The following is a 22,158-nucleotide window of genomic DNA, read 5'->3' on the forward strand; positions in this document are numbered from 1 at the left end:
CTATAGCAAAGTTTTCTTTATTTAAAAAGTTATTAAGCAGTGCAATTGCAATCTGTAGTACAAATTCAAGGCGCAGTATTTCCAGGAACACAGGTAACAACAGGCAAAGGCAAAAATACAAAGTGAACCTGAGCTGCAGAGTAGTAGAGAAGTATGGAGGCTGAAGGCTGCTTGGTTGCTGTTCAAAAAGTTTTGAATAACAAAAAAATAAAATACAAAATCTGTCCTTGGCACCAGTGTGAGTCCAGTTACATCATTGAAATACAAAGTAAGACAAATTAAAAAACAAACAAACAAATAAAATATGATATGCATGTACAAAAACACAAATATTAAATCCACTTTTTCCTCAGGATTCATTACTGACGTTTTTCAGTGATGTTATTTCAGTGAGATGAGCCTGACTTGCTGTGGTTGGAGCTGTAACAGTTAGCATCTCCTGCGCAGCTGCAGGACAGTTTTAATGCACAGGCTGGCAGCGCTGTGCTGGGTCCAGGCTGGAGACCCTGTCACACTATGAGTGAGTCCCTGCTCAGTGCAGTGCTCTGTTAGGGAAACATACCAAGAGCAACATATTAGGAACTTCACTTTCATGCTCATGCAGGGTTAGCACAGCCTGGGGACAGAGCTTTGTAACCATGCACAGAAATCATGCAATACTGCAGTGGTTGCCACCTTGCTCATAGAGGAAGAAAGACTTTGGGATATTTAGAAAGCCAGAAAGCCTGTGTGTAATGGTTGCATGCTAGGCTGTGTTATAGAGGAATAATGCGCTTTCATTCATTATCAAAAATTAGGTTAGAAAAGCCACTGCTACATAAAGTCGTGTAGAAACAACACAAAATGATTTAGTGTTGACACCACAAATCTAAAATCCACAATACATATTATGTACATAACACTGAGAGACATTATTAAAGATATATAAAAGATATTAAAGGACAAGGCAGATGTTTTTTTCTCTATATTTCTTACTGTCAACAAATCTCATGTAAAGCTCAAACCAGCAGTGTTAGTTTACGCACACAGTGCTTCTGTAAACGTTGAAACCAGCTTTAGCAGATTTTGGGAAAGCATAGCTTATAACATTTATCGGCTATTTTGTTTTATAAACCAGCTCAAAAGCTTGTTAACACAAATATATAATCACAGGGAAGCAACTCACTGATTTAAATGACTTTAAACATTGCGTGATAGTGTTTCTTGCTTTAACCTAATAGGAAGGTAACAGTAACTCATATAATGTTTGGTTACAACCAAGGTATGCAGAAGAGCCTTTCTGAAAACACTACACGTTGAACCTTGAAGCAGATCAACTGCAACAGCCACTCTTGTCAGCTAAGAACAGGAAACTGAGGCTACAAGTCACACGTGCTCACTAAAATTGGACGGAGAAAACGTTGTCTTGAATGATGAATCTTCATTTCTGATGCGACATTCAGATGGCAGAGATGGAATTTGTTGTAAACATAAAAAGACAGATCTATCCTGGTTTATATCAACAGTTCAGGACATGGTGATGGTGCAGTGGTGTGGGGAAAGTTTTCTTGGCACACTTGAAGAGCATTATTTAAATGCTACAGTCTACCTGACTGTGTATTGTTGCTGACCATGTCCATCTTTTTATGGCCACTTTGCACATCTTTTGATGGGTGCTTCAGAAGTGTATAGTGGAATATTGTTTTTAAATTTATATAAGAGATAAACAGCTGAATGCTTATTTATACAGCAGTCAGCCTTGAAGTTACATAATAGGTCAACCGGACAGTTGTTTCCAACCATGTGATAAAAGCAAGTGAGTTGCTCCCTTTTAGCTCAGTTTTGGTCTCCACCAAGTCTTGTAGGGATATACTTGGTTGTCTGTTTCATAACTGCTCCACTTACTATGAAAGAAAGTGTGCTAACTCTACTGCTTTAGTACTGAACATATAACAGTATGTGTGTGGACTATAAAATAATAAGAGTGATCTGAAAAACAATAAAACATTGACCTGATTGCAGAGCTGTGGGCTACTACAAAGCTACTGCTAATTAATTGGGGGTTTGTCCATGAATCCGTTTCAGTACGGAATAACCTGGAAACAAACAATAGGTCCCAACTCGACTCCAATTATATCGATATATAAAGTTCACCTGGAAACATTTTTACTTACTATTTTTTTTCATAGCATCATGATGATGAATGTGGGATTAAGTCAGGATGAACGATAGTTTTTAAACTACATAAACCTTTTGAGGACATTAATTGACAGAAAGAAATAATTCATGACTTGATTACACAGACAGTTGTTTCTAGACTGACACATTGCTGGTTTTATGCTTTTTACAGTATTTGCTGACAGTAAGACGAAAATAGGATATCACCAGATTTGTCCTGCAACAGTTTACAGGATTTCAAGGCTCTTTTTCCTGAAGAACAGAAGAGGAAGTCCTTGTTCCTGCTATAAGTAACTCACCAGATTTCTGCTCCTTTCTCTCTCCTCTCTGCCCCCTTGCAGTGTGTGGGACATTCCCTGGTTGGGGCGGGTGTAAGAGAAGGGCTTCATGGCTGCCTCTGTGGTCCTGTACCTCTCTGATCTGGGAGGTTCTGCTGTGCGGTACCGCTCTGTAGTTTGGTCAGCCCTGCGGTATCTCTCAGCCTCGAGCTCAGAGTACGGAGGCAAAGAGTCCTCATCTTCTGGGCGGTTGCTAGGTGAACGGCTGTAATAACTATCGCTGCCCTTTCCTCTGGAGCTGCCTTTAGAGGGAGTGTCACTGTCCTCGTCCATCCTCCCAGCACCTCTGTCCCTTCCCCGGCCCCTCGTTTTACTCTCAAGCATGCTGTTGAGCAAGGTGTCATCATAGGCTCTGCTTTGGGGCAGTCGAGACGGGCGATCACTGTCCCACGTGTCCCTTCTCTTTTGCAGTACTGGTGACGGGCTGCGGCGCCCCCAGCCATCATGTTCATTTCTATAGGAGCGCCTGGGAGGGCTGTAATCCCGCTCATAAGGCCGGTCTGATGGCGCACCCCGACGTCCATGTGTGCTATAAGACCGAGCGAATTCCTCCAGCTCATCCAGAGAGCCCGTGCGCCCTCTTCTGCCCAACGTCTTTCTCTGCAGGTTCTCCGATCGGCAGTTCCACCTACAGCGAGAAGCAGCCCACGCTATACATGTTAATAACAGAACAAACAAAACTGGAGAAAACATTTATCTCACCAAGCAGCAACCTCCAGGGCTGACAAATGAAGCCAATTTAGAAAACCCTTGTAGACTCCCATGTTAGCTACTTTTAGCTGATCCCTTATTCTCAATGGGTCACTACAGCGGGATGCTCTGCACGTTTGACAGAGGAATTTGTGTCTCCTCCCAGGATCAAACCAGGGATCTTTCATTTGTTGGGCAAAAGTGTAAACCACTACACTAAGAGCCATTACTGCAGACAATGTTTACATCCTGGTTTAATTTTGCTTTTTAACAGCTCTTTCAACAATTTTTTAAAATGGTAATTACCTGTATTAACGTTCTATTCATGAACAGTTTTGGTGAGAGAAAATAGTCGTAGAGTAACACGTCACTTTCAGGAGGTTTACATTTGGACTGCTTTTACTTACAAAGGGGGAAAAAACGTGCAGCCACGTTTGCTGCAGGTGATGCAGTGAAGTACATTGAATAGTGGATCAATTATAATTTATTGTTTCTACTGGCAAAATTACATTCCTTAGCAATAATTTGTGGTTGACAAAAAAGTATTTCAGCCATTTTTTATGGTGTTATTGTGTTTTGCCTATGAATATCTTTGGATTCACTTTGCTTCAAGCAACATAAAGACGTCACCGTGACACATCTACTGTCAAATGTTTTCTGGCATTAAACAGTAAACACAACAACCTGATAGAAACTCTTCAGAGGGAAGCATCTCTCCACCTTACCTGCGGTCCAGTTCATCATCTGAGTGGTTAATTCTGTCTTGTCTGAGTCTTCGGCTTTGTGTAGGTGGAGCTGCTCTCCGCACCGACAGGTCATCGAGGTCTGCGATAGGTGGAAGTGCTTTCATCTGGACCGCCTGAAAGGTGTTTCTGAAGTCTGTAGTCCCTCCATCATGAAGCGAGCTGAGCTCTGATATGCTCCTGGCTGCTGGGACAGACACATCACTAACATGATATTTGCTGTTTATACTAATAAAGTCATTTTGAATGAACAGCGGGTGGTATAAAGGTATGAATGCATTCAAGGAAGAATAGGATCAGACGATGTTTTTTATTTTTCTAATTAAAAAAAGAATCATTAGGGAACAAATTAATTAACATTAATATGACAAATGCACGATCTGTCTTTGTTATTACTATTATTATTATTATGAACACAGGAACTGCAGTGTATCCCAGACATTCCACAGTGATGCCATTAATGCTCCATACATGTGCTCATATTTCCAGCCTCTATGTGGGATTCAGCTGATCTATTTTGTACAATTGTGAAAAATAATCTACACCTTTAGATTATTAAGGTTATAAATTTCAGGACAATGTAAAAAAAACTAATCTGGTCCTTCTCAGGTTCTAAAATTACCTCAGATGAACAACAACACGTGACATATTACACTGTATTGTTATTTATTTAGCAAAAAACTAACCCATAAAGCAGAGCAGTTTGTGAGAAAAATATGTACACCCTTACTGCCTCCGTAGTCATTAACAGTGCATCGTTCCACCGTGAGAAAGATTATTTACAAATTTAATCTTCCCAAGTGGCCTTTCCAGCAAATTCACCCTAATTTCACACTGCTCAGACCCTCTCGCTCTACAGGCCCCAGTCAGCATGTTAAACGTTGGAAGTCCAGACTGTAGAATTAGAAACAGACTGAACAAGTGTGACATGCTTGGAAGGGCTGCCAGGTACAAGCATCTTCTCTCTAAAAGCAATATTCTTGTGGAAAGGTTTGGAAAATTGCTTCTAAATAAACCTCTAGACTTTTAGAACAATGTTCTTTGTACACATGATGCCATGGTACTGGGACTTTACCCAGCCTTTTTTTATTCTTTCCTTTATAATGATGATTTAAGTTCAAGTTTATACAGATTTAGTCTTGAGTTTTATTCATTTATGTTTATGTTTACTTGTATTTCCAGGTTTTGGTTTCTTATCTTTGAAACTCATCTTGCGTGTTTGTCTCATCGCTGTGTCTTGCGTGTGAGTCTGTTTGTGTCATTTGTGTTTACGTCTCCCTCGCTCAATGTGTGTCTCGCTCCCTCTGTTCCCTGTACCTAGTCAGTCTGCATCATAGTGTGTGTTTCTCGTACTTCCTGTTTTACTTTGATAGTCTCCAGTATTGTCTGCAACATGTTTTGTCCCCTGTCTCGTCAATTAGATTAGGTCCAGCTGTGTTCCCCAGGTGTTTCCTCTTCGCCCTGATTCCCTCTTGTGTGTATATATTGTCTGTGTCTCCCTCTGTCCAGTGTTGTGATCTCCCTTAATGCTGTGTGTTCTGCCTGTCAGTTTAGTTTCTAGTTTCTCCCAGTTTGGTTTCATGTCCTTTGTATTTCCAGCAATAGAGCTGAGTTTTGAGCTCAGTCCTGCTTGAGAGTCTGCATTTTGGCTTTTCAATCCTGCCTGCCTCATACAGCCTTTATGACAGATGGAACCAAAGCGGAGTTGTCTGGCTTTAAAGCGTCACGTTTGGAGAAAAGCAAATCAACATATATCAGCACAAACACCTCATAGCAGCTGTGAAGCACTCTGGTGGAGAGGTGGTGATTTTTCACTTGGTTGCAGTGACAATGATGGGAATATTACAAAGGAAATTCTACACAGACAGGCTTTTTTTTTTTTTTTTGGCTTTAGCTGAGTCGACAAAACCTAAATCCCACGTTGGAGATAACAGGTATCATGATGGTGGATTTCTCTGTAATGCCTCTGTGTGCACTCCCATAAAAAGGGGCGTTTCACAGATCATAAAACTCACTCCTACACAAAACAATCCCTGTGAGTGTCACTTACTCCAGACAGAGACATTATCAGATAATAATGACTACTCAACTCATCTGTTAAGTACGGCTTAACAAATTACATATTTCCCCAGAAGAGTCTTTATTCCACTTGAACCATGCAGCAAAATAAAAGAATCCGTTAAAATGACAATTTTAAGCCAAAACTCTGAACATAACCTGGTTCTAACCAGACTATATGTTCAGTATACGTTACCATGGTGATTTAGCAAGGTAGAAAAAGAGACACAGACAACTCTGACTTGACAAAGCTGAGAAAAGAAGATGTGCTTCACATATTTTCACATGACTGTGTGTTTTCAAACTCATGAAAAAGCATGACTCCACAAGTTAACCTTGCAATTTGTGAATGAGAAAAAAGGGACAGATGTTGTTTTTTTCAAATATGAAAGGATTAGACGGCAACTAGTAAGATTTAATTCCCACAAACCATGCACATAAAGCACATACATACATATAAACGCACACACTGCCACACAGATTAAAGAAACTAGCCTAATCTGTGCAGGCTTACATTTGAATGCTGCCATCTTGCTGCGCGGAAACTGAGCCAGCTCCTTCTCTATGTAGTACAGAACTTTTATTGAGTCCTGGGCTGGACTGGCTTTGAGCTGGTAACCACTGCGCACTGTGAATGTCAACACACACACACACACACACACACACACACACACACACACACACACACACACACACACACACACACACACACACACACACACCTATAGATAGATTGAGAAAAACAAAACCATGCAAGGACGCACACAAACACTCTTGAGTGTGCAAAGTATACGAGACAAAACAACCTTACGTGTTAATAACGGATTAAATTCAAAAAAAGGAAAAAGAGAAGAACATTTCTTCAGACATTTCAGACATTCAGACTTTTCACTGTAGAGACAAGGATGATGGATGAAATGAAGGTTAGTCGTGTCAGTGTTTGATGAAGAGAAAAAGGCAGCTGTCACTGACGTTTCTATGTAAGACTATAAATAACGTTAATTACACCACTTGTTCAAATAGTTCTCAGAGAAGGTTTTAGAGCTCAAAAGCAGTGATAAAGAAGAGTGAATACTGAGCTCATCAATATTGTTTTTGCCTCTCCAAAAGCGTTAAAAACAGTTATTGAACTTTCAACACTAGAACCGCTGATCCCAGTCATTTTGACCCCATCCTCCAACAGTACCAGCAAAGAAGTCATTTCCAAAGAAATCAGTTAAGTTGTTCATTTTCATCTATTTTTTGAATAATAATAATAATAATAATAATAATAATAATAATAATAATAGCAGTAAGATTTGACAAAGTATTTAATCGGTTTTGGGGTTTTAATAATTTTGATTATTTTATTACAAATCACAAAGGTGAAATTAGAATTTCCATCAATAAACTATGAGCACAATAAACAACACGTAACTACCATATGCAAATATTAAATATATTTTGCATACAGGCGGCCTATAACTTATTTTGAAATTTTACCTGTAAAATTACAAAATAATTCTCATCTTTCAGGAACCATTTGAATTCTTCCTCTACTACTCACCTCCAGACAGGTTATTCTCCACTGAGGGGATCGAGTTGATCTTTGTGTCCGTGTAAGAGGAAGAGGCCACAGGGACCACAGTAGGTATACCAGGAATGTAATAGGGATACACAGGGACCTGAGCAGCAGGCTGTCTGCTCTTTGCCATCTTCCCCGCTTCATACACTGCATAAACAACACACTTTCATTGTTGATGTTAAAGAATGGGGATATTCAATTAAAAAAAGGACATTCATTTTTTTTAAAGAGGATGCAGGACAGTCATTGGGTTGTTTGTGTTACTCACGGTGTCGTGGGCAGCAGCAGGTGTCAGGGCAGCAGCAGCAGCGGACGTAGCAGCAGCAGGAGTGAGGACAGCACTGGCACCAGCAGATCCCCAACAACAGCAGGAGCAAGATGCTGCCCAGGACTACAGATCCCACAAACGCCCATTCTGATTTACATACATACAAAAAAAAAAAAGGTAACAGTCAATGATTAAACACTCTGAACAGTGATTTAACATCACTACACCAAAGTGAGAAGTTCAACCAGTGGAGGTCAGCAAAACCAAGATTTTCACATAACAGTCATATCTAGTGGTAACTAGATGCAACTGAAATATGGCCACAACCATTAAAATAAGTCAGACTGGGCCAAACTCAAAAGGATTTGTGCAGTTTGTGACAAAAGCTCAATATCACTAACGTTACGTTAGTGATATTGGGATTTGTGCAGTTTGTGACAAAAGCTCAATATCACTAACGTTACGTTAAAGAAAAAAAATGAAGCTGAGTGAAGAAATTCAGCCAAAGGGCTGAAAATTGTTCTCCGAAGTTCACAGTCTTTTTTGAAATGTCTTTGTTTATTTCAGATCTCAGCATTTGAATTGCTGAAATGTTATAACTGACAAAGATTTTGGACAAAAAAATAAACCCAGTCTCTGTTTTTTCTATTAAAAAAAGCTGATGTTTGGCGCTCTCCTCCACTGATGTACCCGGACAACAGACCCCTACAAACAGGAAACTTTAGGGGATATCAAAGGAAATCAGAGTTACTTTTATCCGTTCTCACATCTTTGAACCATCCAAACCATAACAACAGACTTCCTCAGGGTGTGCCAAGAGTCAAAATCCACTCACTAACAACACATTTCCCCTGTGAAATTTGAAATCATAACTGGAGGTAAACAATAACAACTACAACTCTGTGAATTTGGCTTCATGTAGCTTCACTAACTGTGTTCATATCGGGCGTAGAAGCTCCAGCTACAAGGCTGTCATGTTTATTCAGTCAAATTTCTAACAAGTGAATGTACATTTGTTAGTCAAAGAGAGTTTTATCTGGTCAGTTGGAATTAGAAACATCAGGAGGCAATAGAAAAGCTGGAAAATGCCAGGCAGAGAGACAGACATGCAGCGTAGGGACCGTACCTGGCATAATCTCCAAATCAAACTCAGGGAGTAGATCTTGCTGCTCACCTGTCCTGCCTGCAGAGAGAGGGAGAGGACAGGTGAAGGCCGGCAGAGGAAGCGGGAAGCGGGAGTCAAAAGGTCAGGCAAATTAGCAAATTTGGCAGAAGGCAGATGATTAATGGTCATGCACTATTTGGGGAATGAAAGTTTAAGTATGAAAAAATGGGTCTGCATCTAGAAAATATCAAACTTATCAATGAAGACGTTTGTTGTTGACCATGCTGTCTGTGACAAACTGAAATCTCTATTAGATGGACTCCCGTGACATGTGGTTCACATGTTCACATCCCAAAAGTTTGACCCTTTTTGATCTGGAGGTCCATTTACTTCCCATTTGTACCACCAGGATGTTTTATATAGATAATAACTAGGGGTGCAACAATACATGTATCTGTATTGAACCGTTCGATACAGTGCTTTCGGTACGCATATGTATTGAACGATACAAAATTTTAAATTTATTTGGTCAACTTTTCTTCTGACGATGCCGTCTGTGTTGAGGGCTCAGTGGATCTGCGTTCAAGCGCAGATCCACTGAGCGCCACCCATATGCATTCACTCAAGTTAGCATGGCAACTGCCTCAACTCTACTGTATGAATGTGAGAGTGAATGAATAGTGGTATTGTAAAGCGCTTTGGGTGCCTTGAAAAGCGCTATATAAATCCAATCCGTTATTATTATTATTACCCGAAATTGAACCTCCTCCACCGTCATTCAGATCTGGAGTTTGGAACTATTTTGGTTTTCATGTGAAGAATGACCCTACTTAAGCACATCGTGGACAAAAGTACAACAGTATGTCGGATGTGCCACGCAATGCTCAATTAAATTGGTGGGAACACAACGAATATGACTGCACATTTACGCCGACATCACGCTAGTGCAAAGACAAGTGGAAGCAGACAAAAACAACAACAAGCACGCATGCTGCAAACCTTACCCGACTCAATTAGACAGCTGTTAGAACATGAAAGAGATAGAGAGGGCAATCGCTACTTTTATTGCTGTCGACAAAATAGCTTTTATTTTGGAAAGAGCCATATATCTGTAATAAACTCTCGTTTCCACATATGAGCGAGTTCTCCATCAGATACATTTTTTTTTGTTATTTTGTTGTTTCAGCAACATTTAATTTAAAAACTGTACTTTTGAGTTAAAAGAAATATTTATAATTTTAATAACTTGACATGAAAAAATTTTTTGTATCGAAAAAATATCGAACCGTGACACCAAAGTATCGAAACGAACTGAACCGTGAATTTTGTGTATCGTTGCACCCCTAATAATAACATAAAATTCATTGTTCCCAGAGATCCCTCTCTGATCTCTTGAACTACAATATGACCCACGTGCCAGACAGCAAGAGGTAGACTAACAAAAAGCAAGCCTTTATTAGCTGCTGGCAAATTAATAGGTATAGTTGAACTGAGACTAAAGGAAACACAAAATAGAAAGGGCCACAAGGAGGCTAAGCTAAGAGAAACTCCCAAACACCAACACAGAGTCTAAAAGGTGATTATAGCAAATACAAAGGAAGACAGGACTATTTATACACTGGGGGCTGATTGGAACAAGACAGGGGTAAAGACAATCAGGATAATCACAAAGGAGCCAGTAAAACCTGACATGAAAGAAAACCAACCTTCAAAGAAATCAGGAAAAAACACAAGAGACAATTACACTGCAACACAAAAACTAACACTAACAAGATGTCAGATGAAAGGGAGCACAGGAGGGCAAAGGCACTAACCAGAAAGATGAGACAGAGGGAGCAACAGATAGGGATCCCAAAAGGTTGATTCTCTTCATCTGCACAATAACAGTAAATTTGCACAATAACTGAAACAAGGCCCAGTTATTGTGCAAATGTACTGTTTATAAGGTTGGGGAAACCTGAAGTCAGCTGAGACGGAAGAAGTCACTTGGATGAGTGAGGAAACGTTTCTCCCACTGAAAACGCTACGTCCAGATGAACAGAATCAACCTTTTGGGATTTACTTACCTGGATGATTGAGCATGCATCAAGACAACAGATAGGGAAACACAGAGGGAACTAAACACACAAAAAAGCTAAATAAAATAAAGTAAAACTTAAAAAAACTATTAAAGCCTTTTTCTTTGATGCCATGCACAGTCGACGTGTCTCAGCATTAACATTAAAACTGCACACTGTTAACTGAATGCTGTTAATCATTTTACATGCATGCAGACACCCAAACACATGCAAGCAACTGAGACGTGAGAGGCAACAGACAGGGAGGTTTGGAAACTGGGACACTGATGGCACCAGGACAACAATTTACCGCGCAAGCTCGTCAAAACAAGGTCATGCAAGTCGCGCTGCTGTGAAACAATGTGCCTGTTGTGCTCAATATGTATGACATAAAGGTCAAAATCAGAACAAAAATTCAAGGAAATTACTCGCTGAATACAGAAAGGGATCAGCAACAGGTGTGCAGGAGTCAGCTACGGATGTTTTTAATGTGCTTATTATGAGGTCTGAAAACCCTGATTACAGTAAAGACTGGTTACTGTCTGACATGGCAACACTGGTAGACTAAACAACCCCTGGTACTGAGGCTGCAGAGTGTGCTGAGTAAGCGCTTATTAAGGAGTGGGGAAAAAAACAGCCTTGCTACCTTGGCCCTGCCTCACTTGACTGCATACCATCCGTAACCTGAGAGAGCTGAGGAGCTGTGCAGCTCCGAGAGGGAGGGGAGGTCGACGAGTAAGAAATGGACAGTGTTGGGGAGTAACGGAATACATGTACCGCCGTTACGTATTTAAAATACAAAATATGAGTAACTGTATTCCGTTACAGTTACCGTTTAAAAGGGTGGTATTCAGAATACAGTTACTTTGTTGAAATAAATGGATTACACTGCAGTACTTTCCTGTTTCATATTGTCGCGGGTCAGGACTGTTTGGGTTTTGTTTGACAGCTACGTTCTTTTGTTCCAGGCGGCAGCGTTACGGTTGCCATGGTTACAGGGAGACGCGCTCTCTCTCTCTCTGCGACTGTGTGTTTCTTGGGTGAGAGAGCGCATTTTCGTTGTTGTTGTGCTAAGCTAACAGGCAGAATGCTACAAGAATGTAGCATCATGGGCAGTGTAGTCCGTGTTGCAGGGAGAATGCACTGCCATACACGTTATGGGTCTGTGAGCGCAAGGAGGGAGAAAAAGGGGAGTGGAAAGGTACGAGTTGTCATCGAGGAAAAACGGGAGCTGGAAGCATGTAAATATAATAATAACCACTGCAGCCAAGAAGAGTGCCTGACGAGCCCAGTTGTAAGTAAGCTATTAAGACTCGACTGTACACCGTGTTCGTGTTTTCCTCCGAAAACAATAAGTTCCGTTGGAGCAGTCTTTCAACGCCTCTCTCTGTCTCTCGCAAGAAAGTTGACCCACACAACAAAGTAAAGCTATTTTTCGGCTACGAGCCGACAGGGACCCCGCCGTATTAGTCAGAGGTCCCTTTACTACAGTTCGGAGTCGCGGACCTTCAGTAATAGTAATAAATCACATAGCAATAGTACATTCACGTTGTTGTAAAAAGCATGATAATATATTAAGCAATCCAAAGTATTCAGAATACGTTACTGTCATTGAGTAACGTAACGGAATACGTTACAGAATACATTTTGGGGCATGTATTCTGTATTCTGTAATGGAATACATTTTAAAAGTAACCTTCCCAACACTGGAAATGGAGGAGTGCATGAGAAGATTTTGCAAGGCAAAAGGGAGGGAAGGGGAGTGAGTGTGAAAGAGAACTGAGTAAATGTTATCAGCGTTCAAGGTGCTGGTGAGCAAAAGAACACGCAAAGAATGTTTTTTTGATCATGTGCTTTCATATTTGAACTGTAGCCTAAATATGGAGTTAGAGCCAAGCAGCAGTTTTGTAGTAACGCTGGTGAAGAAAGTTGAATATAAGTACCAGAAACTTTTAAAAACAACCAGTTTGGCACAGAAAAAGTTTTACACACTTTCTAATTCTAACTTCAAAATTACAACATGCACAAGCTAAGAAGTTCAGCACTAAAGCCAAATGAGTCTTGTTATTCTCACACGTTTAAGCCCCTTCTTCTCTCCTGGGAGAAGACTGTAATCAGATTAGTGCTAAACTAAAGAGGGCTACATGAATAAGCAGACTTCATAAGCATCAGGCTGGCCTAACATAAAGGGAGAAAAGTAACTAACAGATCACACCATCAGTTATTTTTTTAAGTGTTTTAGTCGTATTTATTTCATATCACAAGCAAAACAAACAACCAAGTAGACTTTTTGATCCTGGAAGTGCAGCGCAACAGCAACATCGAAGCAGTATGCTGTGTTCCTGTATAAGTCAGAAGTTGGAATTCCAAAGTTACCAGTCGGAATTTGAATCTGGAACACCTCCTCACCTCAGAAAGTCGGAGCAGTCCCATCAACCCTGAGCTAACAATCCTGTTTTCCCTGGCTTTTTCTGGAACTTGCTAACTCAGGAGTGACATCACTCCCGACTTCCTGTATTCCAGTTCCAAGGTATCTGGAATGTTGCTTCAGATATATTCATTCACACAGTCAGGGTTCATAGGCAACAGACCAAAGAAACCAATCCTATCAACCAGGAAGAGTTGGCTAATCTCTCTGCTGTCACAGTTGGGAAGTTTATCCAACAAAAGAAGGATGCTATTATTAGTTGTTCGATAATATCCTCATATCTACATGTGCATGTCTACATGTGCACGACTTCTACTGCCATCATCTGCTCTATGTTTCACTCTGTGTGTTTGCCTTTTAGCTCCTTGTGTGTGATGGTGAAACAGACACATGCAGAGCAAAGGAGCAGAGAGACAGGATGAGTGAAGTTAACATTACTGTTACTATAAGCAGTAAAAGTGAGCGCTAATTCATCTGAATGATTTGTGTTGGCAGTTAGCACTTAGCTGTTGTCCCATGAGCACAACCTACTGTGGATTTTTTAAAGGGCTTTGAACGCTCCACCAAAACAGCAGCCTCCAGATATTTTGGCATTGTGTGTGAGAACTACTAAGTAAAGCTTGAAAAAGTAAAGGGATAGGAAGGGGAGGGACAGCAGGAAAGGGGAGGGATTAATTTACATATCCCACACTGTACATGCTAATTGAGGCAAAAGGCTCAGCTTTTGCTGATATGAAGGGAATATTTTCATCTAACTGTATTGAATACATCAATGCTTGGAGGGGGACCGTTAACAAGCTCTTGTTTGGTCTGAAAATACATATTACCAAGTTCAACATCTTATAGTCTGGGTTAAACAAAAAGACAATCTTACGTAGTGAAAATGCTACTTCAAGATTTACAGTAAGTCATGACTCTCTGATCTTAGTGCTGAAGTGTTGGCAGTTTAGTGAAGATTTGGGAGGTATGTATAATGATTAACCAGTGATACTCCCCAATGAGCAAACGCCACACAGACAAACACGCTCGCTGTTGTTCAGCTGAAGCTCCCCTGCAGTCTTTGAGCCTCCTGACATACTGTGTAACTGACCTGAGATGTAACGGCTCCACAGCGGCTCTCTAAAGCGTGCGACCGGCTAAAGAATAGAGTCCGTTACAGAGGATCGAGGGCATGTAAAGAGGGAAACACCATTTAGCTGTTTCCATGGAAACCGTAGTAAGGGCACTCGGGAATGCAGCACAATTAAGAGACCACTTCTAAAACCTTTACCAACAACGCGCAGGAAAAAACTCCCAAACAAACAAATAGAAAAATATAGGTTAACTTTCTCGCATGCTTACCAAGCACCAGTAATTCCACCTGATCCTCGTTCTTCCCCTCCAGATCATCAGCGATCACAACTTTGCAGAAATACACCCCGCTGTCGCCCCACTGCAGCTCCCCAATACGCAGGTCTGCTTCTGCACAGATTACAAAACAAGGACAAAGATTATATTTCTACATATTTACAAATATTAATATGTCAAATGGCACAACGTGTTCACAAAGCAAACTTTTTAATGCTGCATTTTTAAAATTCAAGCGGAATCATTTAACACTGACGCCACCCAATAAGACTGTGGCCCAAAATTTGAGGACTATGAACTGGAACTCTTTTAAGATCGATGACATGCTATTGATTGTTCAGTGGGAAGTGAGAGTATTTTCCCGGTTATGCTTGTCTCTTTGTTAGAATTATAAATCAAAAAGTCTGAATTCATCTAAAGATCCAAAATCTGTAATTCACGTTTGGACTCAATACTGAAAAAGGGGAGGGAGAATGTCATGTCTTGACAAAAACATGTTCAGTTGAAATGCGAGGAAATGTAAGTCATGTTCTTAACAAAACACCACAAACTATCTGGATGTGAAGAAAATTTGTTAAGGGTCCCGAAGTCAGTTGTTTGTTTTTAATGTCAGTAATGAAAAAAATACTGCCAAACATAAAGAAAGTCATTATCGGCCTACATGTATTTCCTTTGGCCTTTATTGTTATTGGATTTTGTGACAACAGGAGGCCGTTGTTGACACATTTAAATGGCAGACGTGTTTTGTCCTGATAAGAAGCCCACATATGAATGGGCGCGAGGGCGGGGGCCTCTGTGTGGTACCGCCATTCTTGTAGGACTGGAGCAGAAGAGATTTATTTATAAAAAACCCCGTCAGCTCTGACTCATGTGTGACGATCAAACAGTCTTTCACCTTATTTCACTGAGGATAAAAGTGGCGACATTACTGTTTATGATGCTGATGTCTCTGCCTTTGTAGTGCTCAGCCAGCGTCATGGAGGCTCCCTGGGACGATGCCACTACCCGAACTGTGCGGGTGTTGTCAGAGCACTCCAGGTGGGACTTGGGTCCCAGCGCTGAGGTCTTGATGCCCAGGGTCTCCGAAAGGGAGAAGGACTCCTGCATGTGGTCTCGACAGTAGGACTTGTACCACCACTGCACCACCGGGAGCTGGACGGAGGACGTCTGGTACTGACACGAGAGGACCACGGACTGGAAGAGGATTGCATACTGCTTTTCCTTCTGCACTGAGACATGCACACTGTCACACACGCACACTGATGGACACATACAAGCAAAAAGAATAAAGCACAGGTGCTTTTGTTAATCTACTAAAAATGGACATATCAGTTCAGTTTGACTATTAAGTCATGCAAATGGTAAATATGCACGATGCTAACTTAAGCAAGTCAGTTCCACCTATTCTGCAGAATGAAATACAGAGTTTACAGACTCATTTTTTAGTCCAACCAATATAAGCGCCAGATCTGAAAACACACTACAAGCATTAAAATCCGTCCCATTTAAACAAAATTAAACCTTTAACATATTTGTTAATCAATAAATTATGTAACAACAATGAGAGGAGCCAATATGTTTAATGTCAGAACTGATTTGCATCAATTTTACTTGGTTAGTAAGTCAAAGATCTGATTAGGCTTTACACCACTACTTAGTTGCGATTTTATTATTAACTTTTTAACTACAGCTAAACTACAGTCTTTAACAAAACTTACCTTTAAATCTTAATGAGCTATATTAGACAGCTTTACTGTCCACTACTTGGTCATTTTGAAGGCTGCAGCTTTGTTGGTGTTAAATGATAATGTGACCTTTGTGTTATTGGGGGTGGGGTCACTCTGCCCCCCTCAACTGACTTCTTTCTAGTCAGTTATTGCAGCTCAAGCTCAAGTTAATTATTCTCTGAACAGTCTCTGCTTTGGCAGCAATCTCAGTAAGTAGTACAGCTAAGGGTGCTGATTTTGGAGTGCATGGGTCTATGCAAGTGAAACTTTGGGAAGTGTCTTTGGAACGATCAGCACGTGAAGCTAGTTTGCTTGTAATCATGGATACTAGATCATGAAGAAGATGTGAGTGGGAGTGCAAATGGTCTGTCTCTGTGCTAGTCCTGTGATAAACTGGCAATTGCACCCCTCGCCCCATTGGAGCTGGGATAGGGTCCCACCCTCTTGTAAGCCTTAATTGGCTGAAAAAGATGGATGGATGGATGAATCATGATGAATAATGAATTAGCTTATCTATCCTTAAACTGTGTAGCCTGTCTAGGTTTTCAGAGGATGAGTTTATTGCCTCCTGTAGCACTCTTTTAAATACACATATAATGCATCTTACTGTGAATTTCAGTTTATAACCTGTGTTTTGTGGACACTGCACGTCAGCTGCCTGTCCATTTCACATGCTCTGAAGCCGACTCTGTAATAATTTGCTCTCTGTCATCAAACTTCAGGTGAAGGAAAAGACTGCATAACTAGCGGAAGGTGATAAACTAGCAGGTGAGTCTAGATAAGAAAAGTTTGAAAACAGTAAAATGATGAAAGTGGCAACTTTATGAGCAGAGCAGCAGCTGCATCTCATCTTTATCTGTACAGATGACTGATGATGACTCTGTACTTCAGAGAAACTGTCATTATCATCATATCAAAACCAAAAGAAAGACAGGAGGAGAGATTAAGTGTGTGGGGGTCCGCTATTGTTCGGTGCTGGGGTCAGGAAGGTTAAATTCCAGTGTGCGTGGGGGGCTGGGGAGATCTAGGGAGAGGCAGGGGGTTGTCATCATAGAAGGAGGGGGGTGGAGCAGTCTGATGGGGATTTTCTGGTAGTCATATTAGCTCTAGGTGGGGCAGGAACTCAACTCTAAACATGTCCCAGAAGACAGGAAATCAAAACAAAACCAAGTCCTCCAGCCTGCATCTCCCAGGGTCAGTAAGAGGAGAATACACACTGTGTTTAGACATTTATCTCAAATGAGCACCTCTACAGCATTCTTCTGAAAAGACATCAAGTTTCCCTATTTCCAGGCAACAGTTAGGACTGCGAATAACTATTCTTCCCCCAGAAGGGAGACCCAAGGTAGAGGAATGTCATCACTGCTGGGCTTTTATTTGTCTGTCTGTATGTCAGCGGGATTACGCAAAAACTACCAGGCTTAATTCCAGAAAAATTGGTGAGGTGGAGGAAAGAAAGAGCTCATTGCATTTGGGTGTGGATCTACACCACATTCTTTGAAAAGGATGTGTTATCCGAGTAATTGATTTTGTCTGTGAATCCCAGGAAAAGGGTTATAAAGTCAAGCTGCTGTGTTTTCTTTTTTTCTGACATGTCCAACAATCCAAAACTCAAAGAAATTCAATTAAGAATAAGAAGTAGTTGCTTTCAGTTGCTGCCTTGTTAATAAGGAGTTGCCACATATTTGATCTGGCACATTTCTTTTACACCAGATGCCTTTCCTTACACAATCCCAGAGGGATTTGGGTCACGGGATCTTTCAATTGTTGAGTAAATGTGTAAACGACTACACCATGAAGTAGGGCTGCACGATTAATCGTTAGAAAATCGCGATCTCGATTCATACTTAAAAAAAAAAAGAAAAAAAAAGACGACGACCACGATTGTACCGCATTTTGATCCGGGATGTAATCTGCATGAAAACAAGCGCTCACTCTTCCTGCTCAACAAATGACAAGGGCGGAGCCTTATACCACGTGATACAGAAGCTGTGCTGTGTGATGCTAAAATTAGCAGGGAAAAAACAACGGAGAACACGTCAGGGATGACGAGAAAGTGACAGGAGAAAATCCGTCCCGGTCAACCACCCAAACATCAATAACGGGAACCTTATACAGCGCTTCCCTATACACGTCGAACTCCCGCAGGCACAAAGAAATTACGGAGGCTATCACTTATGACCTGACCAAAGATATGGCTCCCATCAACACTGTGCAAAACAAGGGATTTAGGAAAATGATCAACACCCTAGACAAACGCTACACAGTGCCGTCCCGCAACTATTTTTCTATTGTTGCACTACCTGCTCTATACACGCAGTGTCGAGCAACGGTGGAGACGGAATTTCAAGCAGTACAACATTTTGCGGCAACAACAAAACGTGAGACATTTGTTGTTTTTATGTTTATTTATTGTTTTTATGTTCAGTTTCAACTGTTACGAAGTTGATGTGCAGTTAATAAGTGCAATAAATATTTATACTGGAAAAGAGAATCGTGATCTCAATTCTAAGCCAAAAAATCGTGATTCTCATTTTATGCAAAATCGTGCAGTCCTACCATGAAGCCAGAAAAATATTGGTATATAAGCAGCAAATCTTTCCATTTAGAAGCTTAAACCAGAATGAATAAATCAACAGAAAAAAAAAATCAACAATAATTTTAATAACTAATTTATTAGTTAGTCATAAATTTTCCTGGTTTTCTCCAAATGCACTAACATGGAGCTAAAAATAAACTGAAACAAAGAGTTACGGATATGACACTGATTACATCTTAGTCAACTTCTCCATTAAATGACTAATCAGCATGCTGAAGCTTTGTCAGCTTTGTGTTTTTAACATTAAGTTGAGGCCAGCTGGTCGACGTCATCAGCTTACTTCTTCCTCTGATACACTTTAACTGCACAAACAGGAGGAAGGGTCACCAAGCTCCTAAATTCCTGCCACAGAAAGCTGTGGTCTTCCCTGTATTTCTTTTTTTCATGGACCAGTCCATTGTTAGGGCTTCCCCTCTCCTGTCCCACTTGAGCAACTGAGAGGGGGAGGAGGTCGCAGACTCCCAGCCAATGGGAGTGTCAGGCCTTCCTCCAGCTGGATGTGAACAAACCAATTAAGCACAAGAGATTTAAATCAAACCGTTAGCCCATGAACTGGAATTCATGAATATCATGAGTTTGAGGTGAGAGGAGTGAGGACTGCTGTAACTGCTGACATGCATCATGATTACACCTGTTAACCAATGTTTACTGTCTGCCGTGACTCACTGTAGGTTAATGACTGGGTTTCAGAGGCAGCAGACAGTCACACCCTCACCACCTGCATACAGTGGAAAGGCCTCAACACATAAAGGAACATAAAGGCCTCAATTAAAGATTAGATGCCAGTTTAAACCGGGGTGAGCACAGTATGTGGTCGCAAATGTTTCCCAGGTCAAAGCCCTGCTCTTGGAAGCAGCACGTTTCCTGAGCAGTCAGACTTTTCCTCTCCAAAGCTGTCACATTTCCTGCCTTTACTTTGCAATACATTCCTTCACATTGACTCATTAGCCCAACAAAAAGTGATAAGGATGAATATAGCCACTGCAGTTTCACAAAACACTCACAATGTTCACAACAAGTGACGTGAAGAGCGCATTCTTCACAGATGCACCATCATCAGTACATTTCCAGCCTTCCTGTTTTTTTGGTACCCTTAAATATACACACTTATATATATAAATTATATAGTGGCCTTATATTTACATTTTGTATAACTAATCGGTCTGACTAATAAAGTGATAGTGAAACAGATCACTTGTGTTATTCTATAACTCAGATGAGTTTCTTAATATAAATAACAAAGACATGCATCATTTTCTTGTATTTTAGATTCCGAAAACAAACAGAAGTGCCTTTTTTCAAGCACATCTACCTGAAAATAGCTAAAATACATGTAGTATTTATTATTGTACTCCAAAAAAGTACTTTTATAAAAAACACCACAGCACAAAGAAGTGCCTGTAATAGCAAAGCTATAACCCACAAATCAGTAAAACATCTTAGGACCACAACATACGATCGAAACAGCATTAAATACCAGAAAATAATTACTTGGGTTGCTCTATAAATGTTAATGGAGCAAACCATCGCTGTAACTGAGAATCTATTTCTCTTTATTCACTCAAATAAAACAAAAAGAAGCCTTTACTGAGTCCCGTGTAGCCCCTGGGTCTGGGATAAGCACCGAGTTTACATGGGATCAACCTGCTGCGCTTTAGCCGTAAAGAAAACACATTTTAACGTTTTACTTTATAAGGTAAGACCTACCTGAGGCTCCCAAAAAAATAGCCAGCCGGTAAACGTTCATTATATTGTCCGTTTTTATACTAACGAGTAGTTTAACCGTTTGTTGGTCATGTCGTTTTCCGCTAACTGCGTCTGCTGCAGACCGGACTCGGACTGCGTCTAACGGGACTGTACCACTTCTCAGGGAGGTGAGGCTCAGCACAAACACTGCACCGCTCTCAGACAACTTCAGCCTAAAATTTCGGCACAAAAACAGCGTATGTCATAAGTGTCTCGGTTGCAGGATAATTTTGGCTCCTGCATTAGGTTGATTAGAAGTGTCTGCAGGGGCGATTCTAGGCTCAAACTTTTATGGTGGCTCAGCCCCAATCATAATACATGCAGTGCCCTACAATTAAGATTAATGGAATATGCTGCTTGCAAACATATTCAACCCTTTTCACCTTAGAGAATCTCAGTTCGATTATATACACATTACAATGGTACTTGCAAAAGCAAGTTTGTATCACCTATTTAACGTCAGATTTGACATCAGATTGACAGTTTTTCAATGCTTAAGTTATCAAACCTAAAGCAAAGGCTTAATCATGTTGATCAGAATTTACCAAAGCAAGTTGAAGAACTACTTTTAGTGCATAGTATTGGATGTTAATCACATTACTGTAATCGCGTTATATTTTTCAGTAATGCAATAATGTAACTGTTATTGTACTAAATTAAGTAATTACATTACAGTTACCATTATGTCTTTTTTCCATTTCAAAAGTTCTTTAGTTATCTGAACACTATGTGGATAGAAAGAAAAAAACATCAAACCTTTATGTTTCTTCTTCCTGCAAACTTCCACAACAGTCACCTGATTTCAGTTTGTGTGCCGCTGAAGGAAAACGGTGTGGTTTGGTGTGATCTGGTGTGGTCTGCAACATTTCTGGAGGGGAGATATGGATATTGTTTATTAATTTATTTGTTTATTTATTGATCAAAATACTGATCATGGCAGATGACGGCAAAATGCAAATGCATCCAGGACAGAAATAATCACAAAAAGTCCAAAGAATGAGAATTATGTCACTGGCAACACCGTTAGACCCACCATACAAATCACTTGGTTTCTTAAGCCCAACAAAGGCAGATGAAGCAATAAAATGACTCAACTTTGAATGTGTGAATACAATAGGGTCTAGAGAGTCACATTGATCTCCAGCATCACAGGATGCTGTAGCTGAAAGACCTGGTCAGTATTTTTGCTTTGGTTTAAAATAGCTTTTATAGCTATGAGCTATTATGTGTACACACAAAACCTTTTTTTTAACCAACTACTCGGCAGGGCCGGACATATGCGATAAGGAAGTACGGTACACAATATCAATGTTTTCTGTGTATACTTGATT

The 22,158-nt window shown here is 40.5% G+C and overlaps 1 protein-coding gene across 4 annotated transcripts; it reads right to left on the minus strand.

The window, feature by feature from the left end:
• On the minus strand, window positions 1–20,943 carry ildr2b (immunoglobulin like domain containing receptor 2b). Of its 4 annotated transcripts, XM_085384176.1 has the most exons (10): window positions 20,789–20,943; window positions 15,685–16,014; window positions 14,750–14,869; window positions 8,945–9,001; window positions 7,819–7,965; window positions 7,533–7,697; window positions 6,501–6,614; window positions 3,911–4,112; window positions 2,457–3,123; window positions 1–545 (listed from the first exon to the last, which is right to left on the minus strand). In XM_085384176.1, the coding sequence occupies exons 1-10, from the start codon at window positions 20,826–20,828 to the stop codon at window positions 510–512; spliced, it is 1,878 nt and encodes a 625-aa protein (XP_085240302.1). In that variant the 5' UTR covers window positions 20,829–20,943; the 3' UTR covers window positions 1–509. The 4 variants fall into 4 exon arrangements, with proteins under 4 accessions (XP_085240302.1, XP_085240300.1, XP_085240299.1 ...); XM_085384174.1 differs by lacking the exon at window positions 6,501–6,614; XM_085384173.1 differs by lacking the exon at window positions 6,501–6,614 and having other exon boundaries at window positions 3,911–4,115.
• Between the last annotated feature and the right edge of the window lie 1,215 nt (window positions 20,944–22,158).

Source organism: Rhamphochromis longiceps, linkage group LG16 (assembly GCF_057381845.1).
Source record: "Rhamphochromis longiceps isolate RC_006_pf linkage group LG16, R_longiceps_female_GT1.1, whole genome shotgun sequence".
Lineage (NCBI taxonomy): Eukaryota > Metazoa > Chordata > Actinopteri > Cichliformes > Cichlidae > Rhamphochromis > Rhamphochromis longiceps.